The following is a 20097-nucleotide window of genomic DNA, read 5'->3' on the forward strand; positions in this document are numbered from 1 at the left end:
GGGCGGGCGGGCGCCTTGTGCTGTGCTATAAGGCCCGGGGGGAAAAAGGAAATTACGGTATTCTTAAATGGGTAAAATATAAAAGGCTAAGTCACGGGATGGCAGGAAAAACAGCACGAATATAGCAAGCAGCACGGTTAGACGGGGCTCATCTGTACTCATGGGGCCAGATGCCTTCACCGCCGAATTAAATCTCTCGGTTTACGGCTCCCAAGTCACTGATTCTTACTCATCTGGAAATGTGTTAGGCTATTCTGGCACTCTGGTTGAAGTTCCTGGATCATTCCAGTCCATTCCAAATACTTAGACCAACTCTGAATGTATGGCAAACACATTTCTATCAAAACGGAATACTTTGTTCTTTGTCTTCTGTTCCATACATCTTTGTCAGATATGGACTCCCAGCAAATCAATATGCTCATTGTATTTGCCGGGTGGTAAGTGGCTGCCATGGATGCTTGTTTGGCACCTCCACAGCAGCTGAACACACACTATACTTCTTTCACATCCTTCCCACTGCTGTGTTCCATACCAAACAGGGACAATTTCTCACAAAGCTTTTGCTCTTCAACATCACCAGCACTGGCTGCGTTAAATTTCTTGGATGAGCCTTTATGCCAGCTGTGTCACATTGAATATACATCCTCTTTTGCCGTGACTATTAGGCTGCTTTGATACATAGCACTGATGCCAGGGCATCCCTGTTATTGCTAACATTTGATTATTTACACGGGTAACTTTTTTTGGTTTGATTTGTCTCTAATTTAGTGTGTGCTCCTGCCTCATGTACTGTATACAATTCAAGTCAGTTAAGAAAGTACAGTTTATGCATTAAAAATTCTTCAAAGATTAGGAGCTGCACATTCTGTCAGGTGCTTATTAAGTATGTGAAACCTGACTTTTGCTCTAGATCATCTTTTTGGGACATGAGCAAAATTTTGCTTTCCTGCTCTACTCTGCTATTTACCATGTAAATGTCACTTCCATAAAGTGAGCTGCTGCTGAACCTCCAGCCTAAGAAGTAATAGTCTGCCAATAAACAGAACAAGATTTTAGTATTTTAGTCAGGAGGGCTGGAGTAATCTTACTTGAATTCCCAGTTTCTGCTAGCATGGCCCCAGGGACACTGGGGAAATGTGAGCTCTGCATGGCCTGGGCATGGGGCCGTCTGCTGGGTACAGACAAGTGTTCAAGAAATTGACTTTCAGGAATGCCAAAGGAATTGCTGGAGACATCTGAGCTGTGAACTTTTCAAAAACTGGTACATTGGCTGTCCCTTCAGAGTGAGATCTCTATCTTACGTAGGATACTTTTCTATCTCATTTGAAATACCTGTTTAGTGTAGTGAGATTTTTACAAGGCAAAGCATGCTTTAAATGATGTCGTTTTCCCTGCCCTAGAGGCTAAAATAGGCTTAGATAAGATGGTTGCCCATACTAGCATGTTGTGTATTGTTCAAATGTATTTTTTCTTAATTTTTTTGAATGGGGTAAGAAGCTGCATAGATTTCATACTAAAACTCACAGATGTCTGCAGCCTGATTTCCATTTTACCTCCATTTATTCTCAAGGCTGGCAGAGCTGCTGCCTGATCCCTTCTCCAATCTGAAGCAGACATTCAGCATGGAAGAAGGTACTGTCAAACAGAAGTTTCAGGATGCAAAGCAGGATATTACACTGAGGAGAATCAGCTTTCACAATGGGTACTGTCCTCTCTGCTCTGTAACTCCACAATGGCAGCTTCTTCAATTCCGTTCTTCACTGCACTGAGCCTGCACCCCGCACACCCTTCCCACCAGACCAATATACCAATGGAAGCTGCTGTATGGTTTTCCAGTAGGTACACATTTAAATTTAAGAGACTGAAATAATACATGTGATCAAGTACTGCAGCAGTACTAGGAATGTCTCTATCTCGGTCCTGACTATGGTAATTTTCTTCCCAACGTTCAGTGAGGGGCTCTGTTTTGGATTTGTGCTGAACACAGGAAGGGTAATACGGAGATGTCTTTGTTGTTGCTCAGCAGGGCTTACTGAGAGCCAAGGTCTCTGCTTTTCAGGTTGCCATGCTCATGAGAAGACTGGGCATGCATGGGAGGATGGGAGGAGACACAGCCAGGACAGGTGAACTCAATCACCAAAGGGATATTCCAGACCTTATGACACCATGTTCAGTATATAAAGTGGGAAAGAAAAGAAGGAGAAGGTGGGCTGGTTTGGGTGATGGTGTTTGTCTTCCCAAGTAACCATTACATGTGGTAAGGCCCTGCTCTCCTGGAGATGGCTGAACACCTGCCTACCCATGGTAAAAAGTGAATTAATTACTTGTTTTGCTTTGCTTGGATGCGCATCTTTTCCTATCCCTAGTAATGTCTTTATCTCAACCCAGGAGTTGTCTACCTTTTACCCTTCCAATTCGATCACTGGTGGGGGGTGAGGCTGCGTGAGGCTCGGTTGCTGTCTGGGGATAAGCCACGGGAGTCTCCCACCGTAATGGCTATTTCCAGCAGTTGCAAGGCTCTGTGCAGCACCGGCCAGCCGCGTTTAGATGCAGCTGATGGTTTAAAGCTCCGGCCGCGGTCTCAGTGACAGAGGAGCAGGAAAGGCGCAGCAGAGCCCAGGCCGGGAGCGCTCCGCCTCCGCCCGGCCCGGGGAGCCCTGAGCGCGGCCCCGCCGCGGCGCGACACCGCTGCGAGGCGCGCCCGGCGCGGTTTACGGCGCTGCCGTAAAGCGGCGCGGCCCCGCGGCGCCCTTGGCGGGAGCGGCCATGAGCGGGAGCGGCGTGCCGCGGGGCCTGGAGCTGCTGCGCTCCCTGCCCAGGGTCTGCCTGGCCAACCTCAGGCCCAACCCCGGCTCCAAAAAGCGGGTGAGTGCCTGCAGCCTGCCGGCTGGGCCCTGGCGGTTTGCCCCCGGGGCTGTCCGAAGGACATCATCCTGGCACGGCCGGGAGCGCGGCCTGGCCAGAAGAGGCGTGGCAGAGCCGAGGAGTGGATGGCACTGCTCTGTGTGTGTGTGTGTTGCGTGCTCTGTGGCCGATGTGTGTGGCCATCCCCACGGAGCTGGCTGATGAGTGGTGTTGGCTGAACCTCAGGGCATTGCTGGGGCTGTAGGATGGAGTATTATGTTTGGAAATGGATGGTTAGAAGGCGTAAGGAGAAAATGAATGTGATACCGCTTAACATTCTTGTTACTATTTCTCGAAAACAAACCTGTCATCTGTCTCCTTATAAAGTAGAGAAATTACAAAAAGAAACCAGGGAGAAATCCTTGTGGTTTGGGGGGAATATTAGTGAACATGGAAATGAAGTTCAAAGGCTGAAACCGCAGGAAGAGAGATGGGAACAGCAAGCAGCACTCTCCTAAAAGTGCTGAAGACTCCCTGAAGCTACTAAATAGTACAGAATTCAAGTGCACTTTTGTGCTAGACTCGACTATCCCTGCCACCAAAGGAAGCTGACTTGTCCCCAGACTTATTTGTGATGTTAGCCTAAAGCTATACTCTGCAAAAATCACATTAACTGCTTTGCTATTTTTCAACTTAGAAAAGATCTATAATTTAATTTTCCCTCAAGAATCAGCATTTTGCTCAGTTGTTTGTGTCTCTGAAATCTAATGTTTTATGGTCCCTGCAATAGTTGTCTAAATGTATGACTGACTGTTTTGAAGGAAAGAAGACGTGGCCGTGGAAGGTACGGAGGGAGGAAGTGTGGCCGGGGTCACAAAGGAGAAAGACAAAGAGGGAATCGCCCCCGACTGGGCTTTGAGGGTGGCCAAACTCCGTTTTACTTGGCCATTCCAAAATATGGATTTAATGAGGGACATAGGTAAGTTTCTAAATGTTTACTTGCAATTAATCATTGTCTGCATTTCTTGACCCTACTCCTGAAGCAAGAACCTAGGATGCCAAAACAGACCTAACTGAAAAAGTCTGGCTTCCCAGATTCCTCTCAGGTTGTTAGCTACTTTACCAGAAGAATCTCCCATTTCTTCAGAGATTATTCTTCTAGTTTATTATTTCCCGTTTTACACATCTGCTTATTTACTCTCTTCTTCTCATAATCCATCATGTGTAACAGCTGACCTTTTCTCTTCCAGCTGAGTGAATTTCTCCTCTGAAACTATTTCTTCATTCCTGCTTGTTTTTCTTTTTGCCTTATAACCCAGTGAACTGACTGGGAGCAGTCCCAGTGACTGGAGTGAGGATGTTGGGCATGGAAGTGTAATCCAAAGCCTTGCTTTGTTCTTTCTCCTCACTTTATTCACCAGAAGCTCTGATCTGCTGCCAGCCAGACAATTCTGCTTCTCTTCATGGTTCTACCTTTTCAGCCCTCTGACACTGTGGTGTTTGTCTGTCTGTGCCCTGCCTGTTACATCTAGGATCCTAACAAGCTCTTTAATACCAAATCTGCTGGATGAGGCATTAAATCACCTTTCACCATTGTTCTCCTTGAGCATTTTGCCTCATTTAATACTTCTGTTATTTTTCACATTGTACTTGTGTTGAGTCCTTATTCCACCTTTTTAATGTTTAAGGTTATTCTTCTAACATGTCTTTTCTCCAGTCACTGTTCTTGCCTAGAGAGGTGTGTGTCAGCATTTTCCAAATTTCCTTCACTTATATTGATAATTTTAAAAAACTTTGATTAAAATTAATCAAAATTTTTTGAAAGCTGGGTTTATGTCATCAGATAGCATTGTGTTACCTGTTTTGTTGCTTTTTGATCTGGTCTTGCAAACTTCTGTGTCCATTCAATGCTGTTACAGGCAGTAGTAACAAAAGCCTGCTGCAGCAAGCAGACATTTCAAATATGAAAAGGCTAATGTGTATTTGTGAGTTGTTAGACTTGATTTCATGTTCCATTTCCTTATACCACCTCATCAAATAGCTGAGCACTTTTATATTTCCATTCTTAATGCATGCAGTAGAACTTACAGACTTGTCCCAGTTGTTAAAAGGTTTTCTCTGAATCTCACTAGTTTTGAAATGTGACTCAAATTCTATTTCCAGGTACTATTATTTTCTCCTGTTTGCTAAATTATTATAAGAATAAACAAGAAGCACTTTGAATAGCTGAAGGCAGAGTGCAAATCCACAGTCCTGCAAAGGAAATACTGCAGACACTCAGCTTATGTTAATATTGGTATTAATATTAAAAGTTCATAAATAACCAACAGCAAAAATCCAGCCTCCTGCACTGACTTGAAATTTTTAGGATCTTGCTGTTTTTAACAACATCTGGCAGCATGTGACAGCAAAAAAAAAGTACTCTGTAGTTTCAATGTTTGCAAGAATTCATTGTCAGGCTGCTGTAAATGTTCCTGTGGTGGCCACTGTAAGTGCACACAAGTGACACTGTTGGGGCAGGATGGAACATGCTGAACATCTCTGCCTGTTTATCTTCACCTCACTCCTCCTTCTGCCTCCACTTTTGAATTTTTTCTCTGTAAGGGGCTGTCTGACAGCACAAATTCTTGTTGCTTGTCCTTTGTACGTGGCTTGCCAGTGATGGAGATCAGCTGTTTCCCAGTTTTTGAGCTGCCTGCCACTCAGAGCCTTCCAATAGCAGCCATCACATGGATTGTAGGAGGAAGTTTTGGGTATCAGCGTAAGCGGTGTGCACAGACAGGAATAGGCTCTGGCATTGGAAAACTGTAGGGTTCAGTTTATACAGTAAAGTTAGAACTTGAGAAAAAAACAAAAGTAGGTTCTGCTGAGGCCAATGACTGTTGCCAAGAGAGTCCAGCTCCTTTGGGGTATGTGGGTTAATGCGTATTTTCTCAATATTTCTCTTCCTTGATGGTGTTTTGAGGGAGATTGCTTTCAATACTTTCTGAGATGTTGAGTACAGCAGTGATGGATCAGAAAATCTTGTATGTAAGCTCTGCATGTACAGAATTTTGCTGATAGTCTTTGACTGTGTTTGTATGGGAGGAGATGTTTGGTTTTTTGGCAGTTTATCAGCGAAGCACCGAAAGTGGATTCTCTTTGAAAGTGGTACTTATTTACAGTCTTGTTGCTTTGCCATGAAGTGTTGACACTATAATGTCTTAGTATTTTTTTCGTTTAGGAGTAGATAAAAACCAGAATATCTCAGTTGAGCAGTTGCTATTAAAACTTCAGTTTTGTAAATTTCTCATTGTTTTGTTTGGGTTCTTTAATTTTTTTTTTTATCTTTCTCTCCCCAGCCTCAGACGTCAATACCAACCTCTGAGTCTTCAGAGGCTGCAGTACCTGATTGATTTGGGCAGAGTTGACCCCACGCAACCCATTGATTTAACTCAGCTCACTAACGCCAGAGGTGTGACAGTGCAGCCTCTCAAGAGGGATTACGGTATCCAGCTGGTGGAGGAGGTATGCAGACAGCACACTTGGTACTTAGGCTTTCAGGTTGTTGTTCCCATAATTTGGAATTCTAATTCTCCAGATTAGTTTGCTGTGGGGCTTTTGTTGATCATAAATCCACTAGAGGGCACTGTGTGTCAGCAAAAAAAGAAACAATCGGGAGGATGTCTTCATACCCAAGGGACTGCAGAAGTCAGAGTTAAGGAGTATATAACAAAAGGCTGAAGAAGTATTTTTCAACAGAAAAAAAATGTATGAATGTTTTGGAAATTGAAAGGGTTTTTTTATTCAACCAAAGTGACTGAGAGCAATTTGGTTACCTAACTTCATGCAGGAACAGACAATTCGTAATATTTTTGCAGGATTTAATGTTCCGTACAAGTTTTCAGAGAAGAATAAATGTGTGTCTTAAAATACTCATTTTAATGTTACTCTAATATGTGTTGAAATTTACAGGGTGCTGATATTTTTGCAGCAAAAGTAAATATTGAAGTGCAGAGGGCATCTGAATTAGCAATTGCAGCCATAGAAAAAAATGGAGGCGTAGTAACAACATCATTCTATGACCCAAGGAGCTTGGGTAAGAAATTATTTTAATTTCTGGCTTATTTTTTACTTTGAATGTACAAAGATTAAATGATCCAAATCAAAGTTTCCAACACAGTTCTTAGTAGAAAGTCATCAACTTCTAAAAGCTTCAAAAACAGTTACATGTATATTTATAGAATCATAGAATATTTTGGGTTGGGAGGGACCTTAAAAATCATGTACTTCCAGCCCCTAATGAGGAATGATAATGCATCTCAATTTTACCTTTTTTAACTGTTCACCTGTTTAGTCCTTTTTAACCATTCACCTGTTGGTAGTTGTATACCAACCAACCAGTTAAGGAAATCTCAATAGCTTTGTAAATAGAGGAACTAAAAATACTGTTTTTCTGGATTTTTGTCTTCTGTTTCCTATATTTAATAGCACTAAGGAAACTCAGGAAAAAATAGATTTAAAAAACACTGTAGATGTTTATATTTTTAATTTAAAGTGTGTTTCCACTTAAAGTGAGGAAGTAAGTTACAGAAGCTCAGAATCATTCTAGTTAAAATGGCTATTGTTTTCAGAACACTTTCACTGAAGAATGAGGCTTGCCTTGCTTGAGGCTGCATCCTGCCTAACATTCATTCATGCAGATTTTATTGACAATAACACAGCTTTTATGTGTGACTGAGGCTGAGAAGAAGAGCAATATAGACATTTTTAGTGTACAAAATATGTTACCCTGGAGTGATACAAGTTCTGGGATTTTTTTCATTCCACAAAATAATGAAAATAATAAGGTTAAAAGGTTCTGGAATATAATTTGCCAAAATCAGTAAAACTTGAGGAAGAGGGGTTTATCCCACAAAGGACTAAATAGGTGCATTGTGCCATTGATACTTCATTTAAAATACTTGTAGAAGCACTCAATTTCATATTAGTTGGTACACTGTGTAAATAGCCATGCAAATGCATTGCTTCAGACCTGGAAATAATCATTTAAATAAGTTTAGTTATGGTTAGCTTTCCCAAGTAGTCATTTTAAATGTATTGGATGTAGCAGCTCCTCCAGATTGACATTATAAATATCAGTTGAAACAGAGTTTTTTGTGTAGTTAAGTGAAACTTGCAAACCACTATCTCATTCTGAACAAGAATGTTCTTGAGATTCAATTTTTCACTTGGTCCTTTTTGATATGAATGTAGTAACTAATTTAGTACAAAATAAGATGTCATTTAATGTCTTTAAATCTGTGTTATGGAGTGTAGTCACTAATCTTCTCTCATGTTTGCCCACAGAAATTTTATGCAAGCCAGTAGTATTTTTCCTGCGTGGCAAACCAATCCCAAAGCGAATGCTCCCACCTGAAGACCTCGTCCGTTATTACACAGATCCCAGGAATCGGGGCTACCTGGCAGATCCATCTAAGGTTGCAGAAGCCAGGCTGGAACTTGCCAAGAAATATGGCTATGTCTTACCAGACATAACTAAGGATGAACTTTTTAAGATGTTAAGTGCACGCAAGGATCCTAGACAGATATTTTTTGGTCTTGCTCCAGGATGGATCGTAAACTTGGCAGACAAGAAAATTCTAAAACCAACTGATGAGAGTCTGTTGAAGTACTACAGCTCATGAATTCAGGACTGGACACAATTGCAGGTGCACAGGAAACATCTGGGTATGAAATAATGGGTAGAAGTGGTGTGGGTTTGTTTGTTTTTAAGACTCCTATTATACTAGAAAAAACATTTTTTTCTTCATGTAATCTTCTGGTGTAGGTCTCAACTTTTTTATTGTCATAATAGAGTGTATCAGAAGTCTTAACATTTGAAAACAATGTGGAGTCTGACATAAAGTGTGGGTCTGGGCACTTTCTCTTCCAATGGTTTGGCAGTTATTTTTCTCAGACAAAAGGTTTCAGTGTTGCATTTGTTTCAGAGGATAATTCCAAAGAGTCATTTGACCTAATAATTAGTTTATATTTCCCCCTCTCAGTTTAAAATCGGAAACATGACTGTACAAAACTAAAATTACTTTTACAATCGTATTGCATAAAATTACAAGTTCTAGAAAATGTATTTTGAATAGCTCTAAGAGGTATTTTTGGTTGGGGAAAAATAAAAAGAACCAGAAATAAAAAAATACTAAAGATTGCATTAACTTCTTCAATTCCATAGCTATGTTTTGGATTTTGCCATTGCCATCAATACCACTAGAAGTTTGAGAGATCTTGATTTTTCTTTTATTTCTTCATATGCAATTGAGGAGGATCGAGTATGCAGTTTAACATAACTTTCTATCTCAATTTGGGACTATGGGGAGAAGATAGCTGTCCTAATTCATTGGCTTTTATTGTTCAAAGTTTAAAACTTGTCCTGACACACAGGTAATCTTATTAATACAGCAGAATCCAGAGTCAATGACAGTGACAGCAGATTATGAAGGATGGGGATGTGATGGATGAAGTACACAGATAGAATTCAGTTTTCCGCTTGATCACAGATTGCATGTTTGACAGTGGACAAATTAATTTAAATGTTGTAAAAAGTTATGACCAAGTTGTATTTCTGGGAGACATCATTTTAATCACACCAACTTAAGTCTTGAAAAATATTTTTCAGAGGTTTGTTTTATCAGTCTCTCCAGAATACTGCACTATTACTATGCAAGAGTATGTTAGGTTTTGTGTGGAAGCTTAGGACTGGGCATTTGAGACAGTGAACCAGACAGAAAAGGATGAGAGGGGAGACGAAGATAATGTATCAGAATTTGCTCTCACTGCTCAGAATTAATGAGCTGCTTAATAATTATGTGGTTTAATGAAAGCTGAATTTGGCTTTTAAATAGTCATAATTTGAATATAAGAATGCAGAAAACAGTTCAGGAGACCAGAAGAAATCGTCTTGCTTTCCAATTTTGATGTGCCCTTGGAAATGCTACTTAGAGTTTCCTGTAGCTGCCAAACTATCCCATCTCATAGGGAAATTCCTCTGTGTGCTAGAATCGCCTCTTTTTCCTGTGTAACATCTGTATTTTGCTGATATACCTCAATGGGAGAGGATTTAAGGAAAATCTTCTTTTTTCTTTCAGGCAATAAAATAAAATGGATGAATTTTTGTTGGCGTTTGTCAACCAGCCCAGATTTTTCCTTCACTCAACAACGTACCTTATCAATTAACATGACCATATGTAATCACAGCACAAAATAGAGCAAGTCTTCTCATTCTGATTAAATAATCTGAAATAAAGAGATTAAGAATAGAAAATCACTAAATGTTGACAATTTACTCTTCAACTACTATTGTTCCTTGTTAATGTGTGTTAAATGCTATCAGTAATGGTCATTCCCCTGACTTCAGGTTTAAGTATAGGTGAAACATAGCAAAACAACAGCAATATAAAATTGTACTATGAATAGCAGGAATTTTGTTTTAGTGGCATTAATGTTCATATTTTATAAGCTGTCCAACACTTTTTTGGCACGTTAAGAATAATACTGTGTGCCAAAAAAAGTACAGTTGGTGTTAACTTGAATGTGAAGTAAATAACTTTCTCACTTTAGATGTATCCTGTTCTGCATCCTGATGATTGTTAGTTTGGAACCTTAAATGACAAGCAATACTTTTTTCTTTTTCTTTTTTTTTTTCAAGTTTTTGTTATTACAATAACTTTACAATAACAATATTACTACTGCCTCCAGTTGGGAAGGAGTTAGAGAGGGGGAAGAGTATTTATTGCCTTCCCTTATTTGTGCCATAATGTTTCTGTTTTTATGAATCAATTCACAATTGTATTTTGTGGAGGTAGTGGTACTCAACAGGAAAGCTACTTAACTGGAAGTGAAGAAGGAAGTTAGTCATATTAGTGAAGACCAGAAGACAAAAGTGTTTATGTATCATTGTGTATTTTGGGGAGGAGAAGACGGGGGAAAGGCAAGTTTGTTTCCATTTCTGCTCTTTGTATTAAAATGAACAAATTGCTCTCAGCAAGTTTTTTTCTGAATCAACTTCTTTGATACACACACGCATGCACACGCTGGTTTCTCTAGGTTTCTAAGTAGTTTTCAGGTGAAAGGGTAACTTGGATAAAATGATAACAGTGAAAGAAAGAATGAAAACAGGAAACAGATGTCTGGTGACGTTGAGGGATTGGATAGCACTTATTCAGTGAACGATGTCTTAGTCACAAGGCAGCTGTATCCTGGCTCTGATACTACAACGCTACAAATATCTTGGAGCCAAAACAGCCACGTTCCACAAAATCCGGTCATTCTACTTTATAAAGGTGATCTTTTATCATCTTATAGTTGGAGAGGGCAAAAAAGGGCTGTATGTTCCTTTATTTAAAATATGCAATGCTTGTCTTTTTTTCTCACTTCTGTTAACAGTAGTCAGTATTTTGTATCAGTTGTTTGCATTTTTATTTACTAGTGCAAAAAGTCACAAAGCTATAGAGGATTTCCTGTTCATTTTATCTGATCAGGAACACAAGTCTCCTAGCAACCAAATACAGAATTATCAGAAGCACAAGTAAGTTATTGACAAAGTTTCTAATAAATCCATCATAAAGTGTCCCAAAGGACTGTTGTTTATATGTCAGGCTTACTGGTGCAAGACTAAGCCAAACCTGGCATCTGAAGCCATTCTCGTTACTTGGGTATATGGACCATGTTTTCATGTTCATAAGATAAAGGATTGTCTTGGATATCCTGTTTTGACAGGGCTTTTCCATGTGCAACAAGATGTGACACAGCAAGAAGTACCTAATCTGCTGTAGGTGGAAAAGTATTACAGGGTAGCTGAGGAAAAGGAACTTTTATTTGTGTCACAAAATGCTGAAAGCCATGTCATTTTTTTATCAGCAGCATCATACTTCTGAATGACTACTTGTTTAAACTGATTACAGATGTGAGACTGCAATCTAAATAAAGGTCTGTAAACATGTACATACCTTATTTCATACTGTGATAATTAGAAATCGTGTTCTACTGACTGCAGCCAGTCAGTGCTATACTTACAGGTGGCTGACTGCAGACTCAAAATGAAGCGGGATTAAAATACATGGTTTTTCTTCTCTCATATATACAGCAGTGATAACCTGGCTTCATTATACTTCATATAAAATTTGTGTTTAACAGTCAAAAGTTGGCTGTACAATCCACTGATTTCCAAAAAGAAATAAATTGAATTGGTAGCCCTGATCTGAATCTTTGCTGGCAGTGTGCCAGCATTGTTTTGACATAGAAGCATAATTGATGTTAGTCCTCCAGGAAGTCATATAAAAGTGATCAATTACGAAGATAGCTTCTTATTACTATTTTATTATTTTCTACTTTTTCTATTTTCTATTATTTTCTATATAAAAACCTTAAATTGTTATGCAAAACTAATTTAATACTATTTAACACTCACACGTTCTGCAAGCAACTTGAAATTGTTGCACAAGTCCCATATTTTAAATACTTTATCATTATGTATATCTAAAACATGAAACATGCTCTTTATGTCCAGTGTAATATACTATAGGCAGCTTTCTGTTTTATACTTTTCTAAAAATGTGATCAGACAGGAATAATTTTATGTATTTTGCAATCCACACTTTAGCTTAAGGTTATGGTTTAGTCTATGAAAAGAAAGGTCCAAGTGTGACAGGGTTCTTGCCCATTAGAGGGAAATTACAAACATTTTAAGCTCCTTTATCTCCCACCCAGGTGGCTCATCTTGGTCTTTTGTAGCTGAAATATACAACATTGGCTAAAGAAGGGTAATTTCTCAGTGGAAGCAAACTACCCTCAGATGTATTCTGTCTTCTGTGCTTAATATTCCCTCTGAAGCATCTGCATCTTCCCATGGTCTCTTCTCACCTTTCCCGCTGTAGTGGTGGGAACTACAGGGCTCAATCATTCTCACAGTGTCATCCTGTCTGGCCCACTCTGGGTTTGAAAATCTGGTTGTTTTATGTGCCTCTGGAGCAGGAAAAGTGTTGATCATTCCTGCATCTGTTTATATGGGGGGGATGGGGGGGATTGACTTGAGTTTCCTGGACTGGTGTTGCTTTTGTTGTTAAAAATGTCAACAGCAATGTTGTTTACTTGTTAACCTTGTAGATTCCAACCCACATGCCAAGCAACTTGGAGGGCCCTTTGAGCAATGGATTTAGTGTTTATCAGTCAATGAACACTCCTAGAAGAGTGCCTGTGCACTTAAATCAGAATTGCACACATTAGGTACCATTATGAAAGGCTAGACAATTTTGCATTCAATGGACCAAAGCCCAAATCTGTCTCTCCTTGCACTTTTCTTCAGCCTCTGCAAGATTTATTCTGTCTCATGGTAGCATTGTCCTGTCTGGGCTCTAGTCTATAAATATGAGCAGATCAGTCCATATTTAGCATGAAAATCTGCCATTTTTTTATTCCTTGGGCAGGTAATGAGAGCTGGACATTTGTGGACATAGAGCAGCCTATGAAAAATAAGTTTATGTGTAAATTTATGGTAAACTAGTTCTCTAGGGGTTTCTGTGATGCTGGTGTCGTTTCCTCCCTGTGTGGAGTACCTTAAATTAAGAAAATAAATCCACTTGATATCTGACAAGGGAGATACATTTTTTTAGTTGAACATAGCTGTGGTTCAGTGCTTCAAAAATTGGAATCCAAGTTCCTTATGCAGTTATTATAGTGAGGTATTGTGTTAATTTTGAAATTAATGCAGGTCTAAATTTACACTACTCACACGTAAGGAGTACTTCAAACTCCTCTCATAGGAATCTTGCTGCTTTTGTAGTAATGTATTTGATACAGTCATTATCTAGAGCCTAGAAGAAAACCCATGATCAGTTTGGAGCAGACATCCAAGCAATTCAGTGGCACTCTAGACTCCACTGACTGTGACTTGAGTTGTAACATAGCCCTCTTCTATGCACCCAAAACTTCAGCATCTGGAGCTGAATCCCTCTCTTTGTTTTCAGTGACCCAAGATATTTGAAGTTAATGGTCAGAATTTCTCCACAGGATCAGCGTATTGCCCATGTGTGTTGCTGAGCTTGCCATTGGGAACTTGTGAAACCTGATGTACTAGGTTGTATTTATCTTTGAAAATAAGCATGCTTTTAAAATTACTTAGTGAAAAAAAGCAATCTAGAGGATCTGTTGGTGCCACAAGAGGTAAGATGCTGGCAATCAGACAGTGCTATTTTAAAACTATTGGAGACAGCAGCTTCTCCAGGATACAGAATTTGGTGATATCCCCACCTGGCAGCCTCTGACTTTCAAGGTGAATGACTCTCAGTTCCTAGCCCTGTACTCATATTTCCACTTAAAATTTGCCTGCCTGCCTTCTTTGACCCTTGTGTAATACATGCTGATGTTTGTGCTAGTTCTAATGTATATGTTTACTCTATAAGTGAAGAACAGAAATCAAACTCACCTCTATTTGCAAAAGAAAAAATGGGAGAGCAGGATGGTGTCTCTCTTGAGGTGTCTGCTTCACAAGTGCTGCTTGTAATGGCTAGAGAAGGTGACTGAGATGCTTAAACACAGATGTCTCACTGCTATCTGAGAAGATGCATCCCTTATATCTCATAGGGTTCCCCCTATAGCTACTGTAACAGCTTGTGATCCGTCTCACATAAGAGACGGATTTGGTAGTGATGTGCTTGGGTTTTGTGCACAGGCAATCATTTATCCCTTCTTTTTATTGTTTTTTCTGCTTTTTTTTTTTTTTTTTTTTGTCAAGGCCATTGCGCTTATTGCAGCAGGCAGTCTGAGTATGGGCCATGTACTAGGCTTGAAAACGTTCCAGACAAAATATTGTTCTACTGTTTTTATGCTGGACTTGGGTGATGTGGTGTTGCTGCTGCCCTGACTTCTATGTAAAATGTCTGAGCTAAATGTGACTTTGCTGTTGGGCTTTGTTTTTGGAAGGCTACAGCCCCCAAGTTCATCATTAAAGACAGGTATTTACTTCAGGATGATCATGAAATGAATTACCATTGTGAGGGTGTGATTGTATAGTAAAAACCTATCTGGGTCAGTTTTTCTGCATGCATTTGTATGTCTCTGAGGGGGCTGAAGCACTGAGATGCTCAGATTTTGTGTTTGATGTGGGAAAGCTTATCTATCCATTAAGAGAACCTAAAAAGAAAATGGGAGGTAAAAACCTATCAAGTAATTTTTGCTGCGTCTTGTGAAAACTGCATGTTGTTCCAATTCCGATTGTTGTTCTTGACTGAACTGGATGGCTATGCTTATGGCATATTGGGAAACTGCAATGGCAGTAGACCACCATGGCTATTGACATGCACCTATGGTGCTATAGCAGGCTGGGGCCAAAGAAGAAATAATTTTGGAGACTTGGGAATGTGAGAATTCAAGGTATGAAAATCTGCCTGAAGAGATTCCAAAGTCAGAAATGTGTATTCTTCAACACCATTGAAACTCTGCTGCATGTTTAATTACTCTTTGTTTTTGCTGACTATACTGTTAGGAACTGTAAGTAGTCAAGAAATTATTTAAAGAATATACATTTTATGTTTTCTTTGTTGTCCTTTTTAAAGTTTGTCCTGCAGAGTTTTCAGCTCTGCAGTAATCTTGTTTCCAAGTATTGTTCCTGTATCCAGCAAGACTAGAAGCAAATTTAAGAAGTGGGAGCCAGCATTTTCATGTGATGGCAATATTCCAGAAACTGGTGCTCTAGGATAAACAGTAAATAATGTGAGGCTTGCAAAACACTTACTCATTCATTGCTAATACCCTGCTGATATTTTCGTTTTGTTTTCTCTGCTGTCTCTGCAGGTGACATCCAGTCACATCGCCTCAGCCTGAACCCAGCATCCAAACCTGAGGGTAACAAATATGATATTACCAGGTACACGAGCACCCCGCACAAACATCCTTCTCCATCTGCTCCTCTCCCCTAATTACGAGATTGCTATGGTCATTTGCGGTGTTGAGAGCTGCATCTGCTTAGTGGGCGCAGGGAGAAGAAGGTCCGGTGTCCTGCTAGAGGCAAGGCTGACACCTAGTGACCAGACTATTTATTCCTATGGGAATTCACTGTGTTCTGGTTCAGTCACTATTCACTCTTACCTTGGTCTGGAAGATTTAAACTTCAAAGTGAATAGTTGCTTTCTTTCATTGTCATTTTTGGCCTTTGTTTTCACTGCTTCTAGTATACTCTTCTGAAGATGGAGTTCAGCTAGCTTGCAGGCTTAAAACCTGATGTTGTAGAGGATTTTACATGTAATCTCCTGGGAGCTGTTCATGCCAGCTGTGCTGAGCAAACCGAGGTGGCTGATTGCAATCAACAGTAGCTTCAGAACATCATGCTTTTTGATTTTTCCTTAATAAAATCATGTCTGACTGCAATATTTGTATTATTTTTGCTCATCCTGTGTTAAAGAATCCAAAATCAAATGTAGTGGGATATTCTCTGAGTTGCAGGATTTTCTTCCTGCAGATGACTACTGCCCAGAGGCAGCATCTTACAAGTAGGCTGCCACCTGGAAAGCACTACCTGTTCCATCATCATTGCAGATCCTGCTGGAAAGGCTCAGAGTTCTGGGCCTTAGCAAACTGCATATTAAAGGGGAAGATTAAAATCTAGCTAAAAAACTCACAGAATGATTTCTTTGGTCATGTAGATTAGCATTTCAAGAGTATAACATATTGATGAGATTTGCTTTTTACATTTACCAAAAGAAGTAGACATATCAATTTAGGAAAACAGCTCTCCAGACTGAATCAAAGGAGTCATCTCCCGTGTTGACTGCAAAAGTAGACTGCAGAGGGTCTCTGGTTACCCATGCTAATGGGTTTCACACTAATCCCTGTACTGAAGCCCGAAAAAAAACCTTCTTGGAGCAGTCCTTGGGACTGGAGGAATATTTTGTCATTTAAATGAAGTATTGGAAATAAGGTTGATACCACATGGCATGTTTGAAACTAACACTGTGTTTGACTACACAAAGAGTCAGAGCTCCAAGTTTTTCCGTGCCTGAAAGGAAACTTTGATTCTTCCTGAATGAAATAACTAGGAACTTGCACAAACCTTCTGTTGTTGAATGGAAAAGACAAGCCTTTTTTCTTTCAGATAATCTTTTATATCTCACTCAGAACTTTATGTATGGCCCTGATTCTGTATCTGTGGCATGTTTCTAATTAGCCCATGAAAAAATAAAAGGTCTGTATTTTAAAATCTACCGATTTTTCCTCTGCTAACTATTGTTGATAGGATGAGCCTCTGGAGAGAAGGCTAGCATGCTCCCAAGGCAAATTCCCCTTCACAGTGCTGTGACACTAGGAATGAGAATGGCAAACCTGCTAGAATGCATACATACACTGAAGATTTTTTCCCTCTCTGAAAACTGGTGGTCCAATTCCACATCTGAAAACCATCACTCAGTACTGTTTGCCTGAGATGAAAGTGTTTTCTTACTTGTGCTTTCAGCCATCTTTGGTGTCTCTAACAAACAGAATTATAGGGTTGTTCATTTGCATAGTTACTTTGAATAATTATTTTTAAGGTTCACAAAACCTGACTTCTCAACTAATTAATTTACCTGAACAAGTGCCACAGAACAGGTAAACATGGCTTTGACCTGGGGTAAGTACGACTTCAAATTATTCATGTTCAAAGAGAAATATTGATGACTCTGAAGACCTGAAGGCCTTAATGTGATCCTTAAGCTTATAAGGAATTCTTTATATAATAATTACCCTTTTTTTTTTTTTTTGGGTAGGTAATGGAAGTTTTGTTAATTGGTCAGACTAAGCCAATTGTTTTCATTATTTCAGACCCCAAGTGCAGGATTCCTGCCTTTGTTCAGAGCAACGGGGAAAAATAAACTTCTCTAGTATCAAATAAGTAGGCACAAGAAAGCAGGACATCTGTTAGAGCTCCATCTCTATGTACTGGTAGACATCATCTGACTCTGAGCCTCAGTCTTTGTCAGTCGTATGCTCTTGCACTGGTAGCAGTAGTACCAAAGTAGCAGATGCCCAAGGGGTACATCCAGATACATCCAGGGGTACAGCCAGGTCCATATGTTTGCTCCAAAATAACATTTGGTGTGGAGCTGCAGCAATGCAGACATGGGAACATGTGCAGGCAGAGCCAAGATGTGCTGGTTTTGGTTGGGATAGAGTTAATTTTCTTCCCAGTGGCTGGGATGAGGCTCTGTTTGGGATTTGTGGTGAACACAGTGATAATAATACAGAGATGTTTTTGTTACTCCCTTTTCTGCTTTTTGTGCTGCCATGCTGGTGAGGGGGCTGGGGGTGCATGGGAGGGTGGGAGGAGACACAGCCAGGACAGGTGACCCCAACTGACCAAAGGGATATTCCAGACCATGCGGCATCATGTTCAGTATAGAAAGTGGGGGAAGAAGGACAAAGTGGGGAGGCATTTGAAGTGATGTCATTTGTCTTCCCAGGTCTCCATTATGTGTGATGGGGCCCTGCTCCCCTGGGGATGACTGAACACCTGCCTGCCCATGGGAAGCACTGAATCAATTTCTTGTTTTGCTTTGCTTCTGCGTATTTATTTTGCTTTCCCTAATTATGTCTTTATCTCAACCAGCAAGTTCTTTTTTTACCCTTCCAAATCTTTCCCCAATCCTACTGGTTGGGGCAGTGAGTGAGTGGGTGTGTGGAGCTTGGCTGCTGGTTGAGGTTAAACCATGACACAAGAGAAATCACTCAGAGCATTCCCCTGTGCTCAAAACTCCCCCTGAAACCTATTTCATGTGGTAACCACAGTCCTCCAGCACTGTACCAGCCTGGAGATGGTGGCACACAGAGAGCCCTGTGAACCAGGAAAGTGCTCCCATGTCCTCTCCACTTCTGTGACCTGGTTGGAGAGCAGCCTGTGTCCTTCCTGCCCTGGAACTTTGAGTTGAATGTTTTGTTGGTTGGATTGGGAGCTGAAGGGTTAACCTGCCTCCTGGCCTAACACAGGGTTTTGGAAGAGTTCTCCTCTGACAAAACTCACCTGCAAGACCCCACTATCAGCTGCCATGTGGCAATGGGGGAAGAATTTCCTTTCCTTTCTTTCTTTGTGCAGTGTCAAACCCAGTCAGGACAGTCACTGGACCAGTTCTGCATGCTCGTAAGACCAGCTACTATCATACTACAGCAGAGAATGATCTTTCAGACTCACATGCCTTTGTCTGAAGTCTGCATGCAGCCATGTAGGAACCAATAAGTAAGGCAGGTAGCTCTGTGGCTCTTCTGACTGTATTGTATCCAAAATTGCCAGAGCTTTAGTGCTACTTCTGACTATCCAAGGAGTCAGGTCACTTTTATTTCCTTTTCATATAATAAGCTTTACCACCACCTCACTTGCATTTTACCTGTATTTTATTGGTAATGCTATTGAATTCGTCATACACTTGCAAATATGAAATATAATAGCATTTCCTAATTTCATTCACAGTTGAAGTTGCAGTTAAATGAAAGTTAAAGCTCAGTGTACCTATTTGATCTTAGTTTTTCTTCTATGACTCAGGATATGTTCCCCACTGCACATTCCCTTGTGTTTTACACAGCTGTGTTCTAAGAATACCAATTCATGAAACCTTAGGTGAAGAATTTATGGCATTGAGATTGTTTGTTGGGTTTTTTTGTTGTTGTTGTTTTTTTTTGTTTTGTAAAAACACCAGGAAATACATAATATTACACTGAAAAACTGTTTTGTATCTCTGTCCACTAATACTCTTTATCAGAAGTAGTCAGCTGTTTGTGATCATTTCTGCCTAGAGTGTTATTGGCTCCTTTTTGAAACAGGAATTTTTGAAAATGCCTAGTTCCACTTTCCTATAAAAGCATATCAACTTGTCCAAATAAAGACATCATGTGAATTTTTGTGGTCATTGGAGAATGAATGAATTTCTTTTTGTATGTCTGATCAACTTACTCAAATTATTAACATGAACAGAAAATGCTCACTAAAATAAATAGGTCACAGGTCTATGAAAGAAAAAGTTGTTATGACATAGGGAGAAACGAGAGAAATGACCGAGTCCCCTAGGACATAGGTCATCCTGACTCATGGCACGTTCTATTCTGATTAACCTATCTGTACGAATTTGTTCAGATCAATTAGATTACATATCTTTGTGGTTCTTTCACATCCAATCTGAAAACAAATGTGTTCCTTATTTGCTATGAAAATACTGTAGTTTGTTGCCCCTTGACTGATAATCAAAATCCAATTAGCAATCTACT

General features: G+C 40.0%; 1 protein-coding gene across 5 annotated transcripts; it reads left to right on the forward strand.

Moving 5' to 3' along the window:
• The first annotated feature begins 2702 nt into the window (after positions 1 to 2702).
• On the forward strand, positions 2703 to 19730 carry MRPL15 (mitochondrial ribosomal protein L15). Of its 5 annotated transcripts, none has more exons than XM_012572080.5 (6): positions 2703 to 2865; positions 3666 to 3823; positions 6186 to 6351; positions 6799 to 6922; positions 8173 to 8553; positions 15667 to 19730. In XM_012572080.5, the coding sequence occupies exons 1-5, from the start codon at positions 2767 to 2769 to the stop codon at positions 8508 to 8510; spliced, it is 885 nt and encodes a 294-aa protein (XP_012427534.1). In that variant the 5' UTR covers positions 2703 to 2766; the 3' UTR covers positions 8511 to 8553; positions 15667 to 19730. The 5 variants fall into 5 exon arrangements, with proteins under 5 accessions (XP_012427534.1, XP_012427535.1, XP_012427533.1 ...); XM_012572081.5 differs by having other exon boundaries at positions 8173 to 8534; XM_012572079.5 differs by lacking the exon at positions 15667 to 19730 and adding an exon at positions 9966 to 11820.
• Positions 19731 to 20097: the final 367 nt, after the last annotated feature.

This window comes from Taeniopygia guttata, chromosome 2 (genome assembly GCF_048771995.1).
Source record: "Taeniopygia guttata chromosome 2, bTaeGut7.mat, whole genome shotgun sequence".
Classification (NCBI taxonomy): domain Eukaryota; kingdom Metazoa; phylum Chordata; class Aves; order Passeriformes; family Estrildidae; genus Taeniopygia; species Taeniopygia guttata.

Coding starts and splice junctions, on each gene's coding strand:
- MRPL15 (XM_012572080.5), top strand. CDS start 2,767: ATGAGCGGGAGCGGCGTGCCGCGGGGCCTGGAGCTGCTGCGCTCCCTG. Junction 3,824..6,185: donor GGATTTAATGAGGGACATAG/GTAAGTTTCTAA, acceptor TTCTCTCCCCAG/CCTCAGACGTCAATACCAAC. Junction 6,352..6,798: donor GTATCCAGCTGGTGGAGGAG/GTATGCAGACAG, acceptor TGAAATTTACAG/GGTGCTGATATTTTTGCAGC.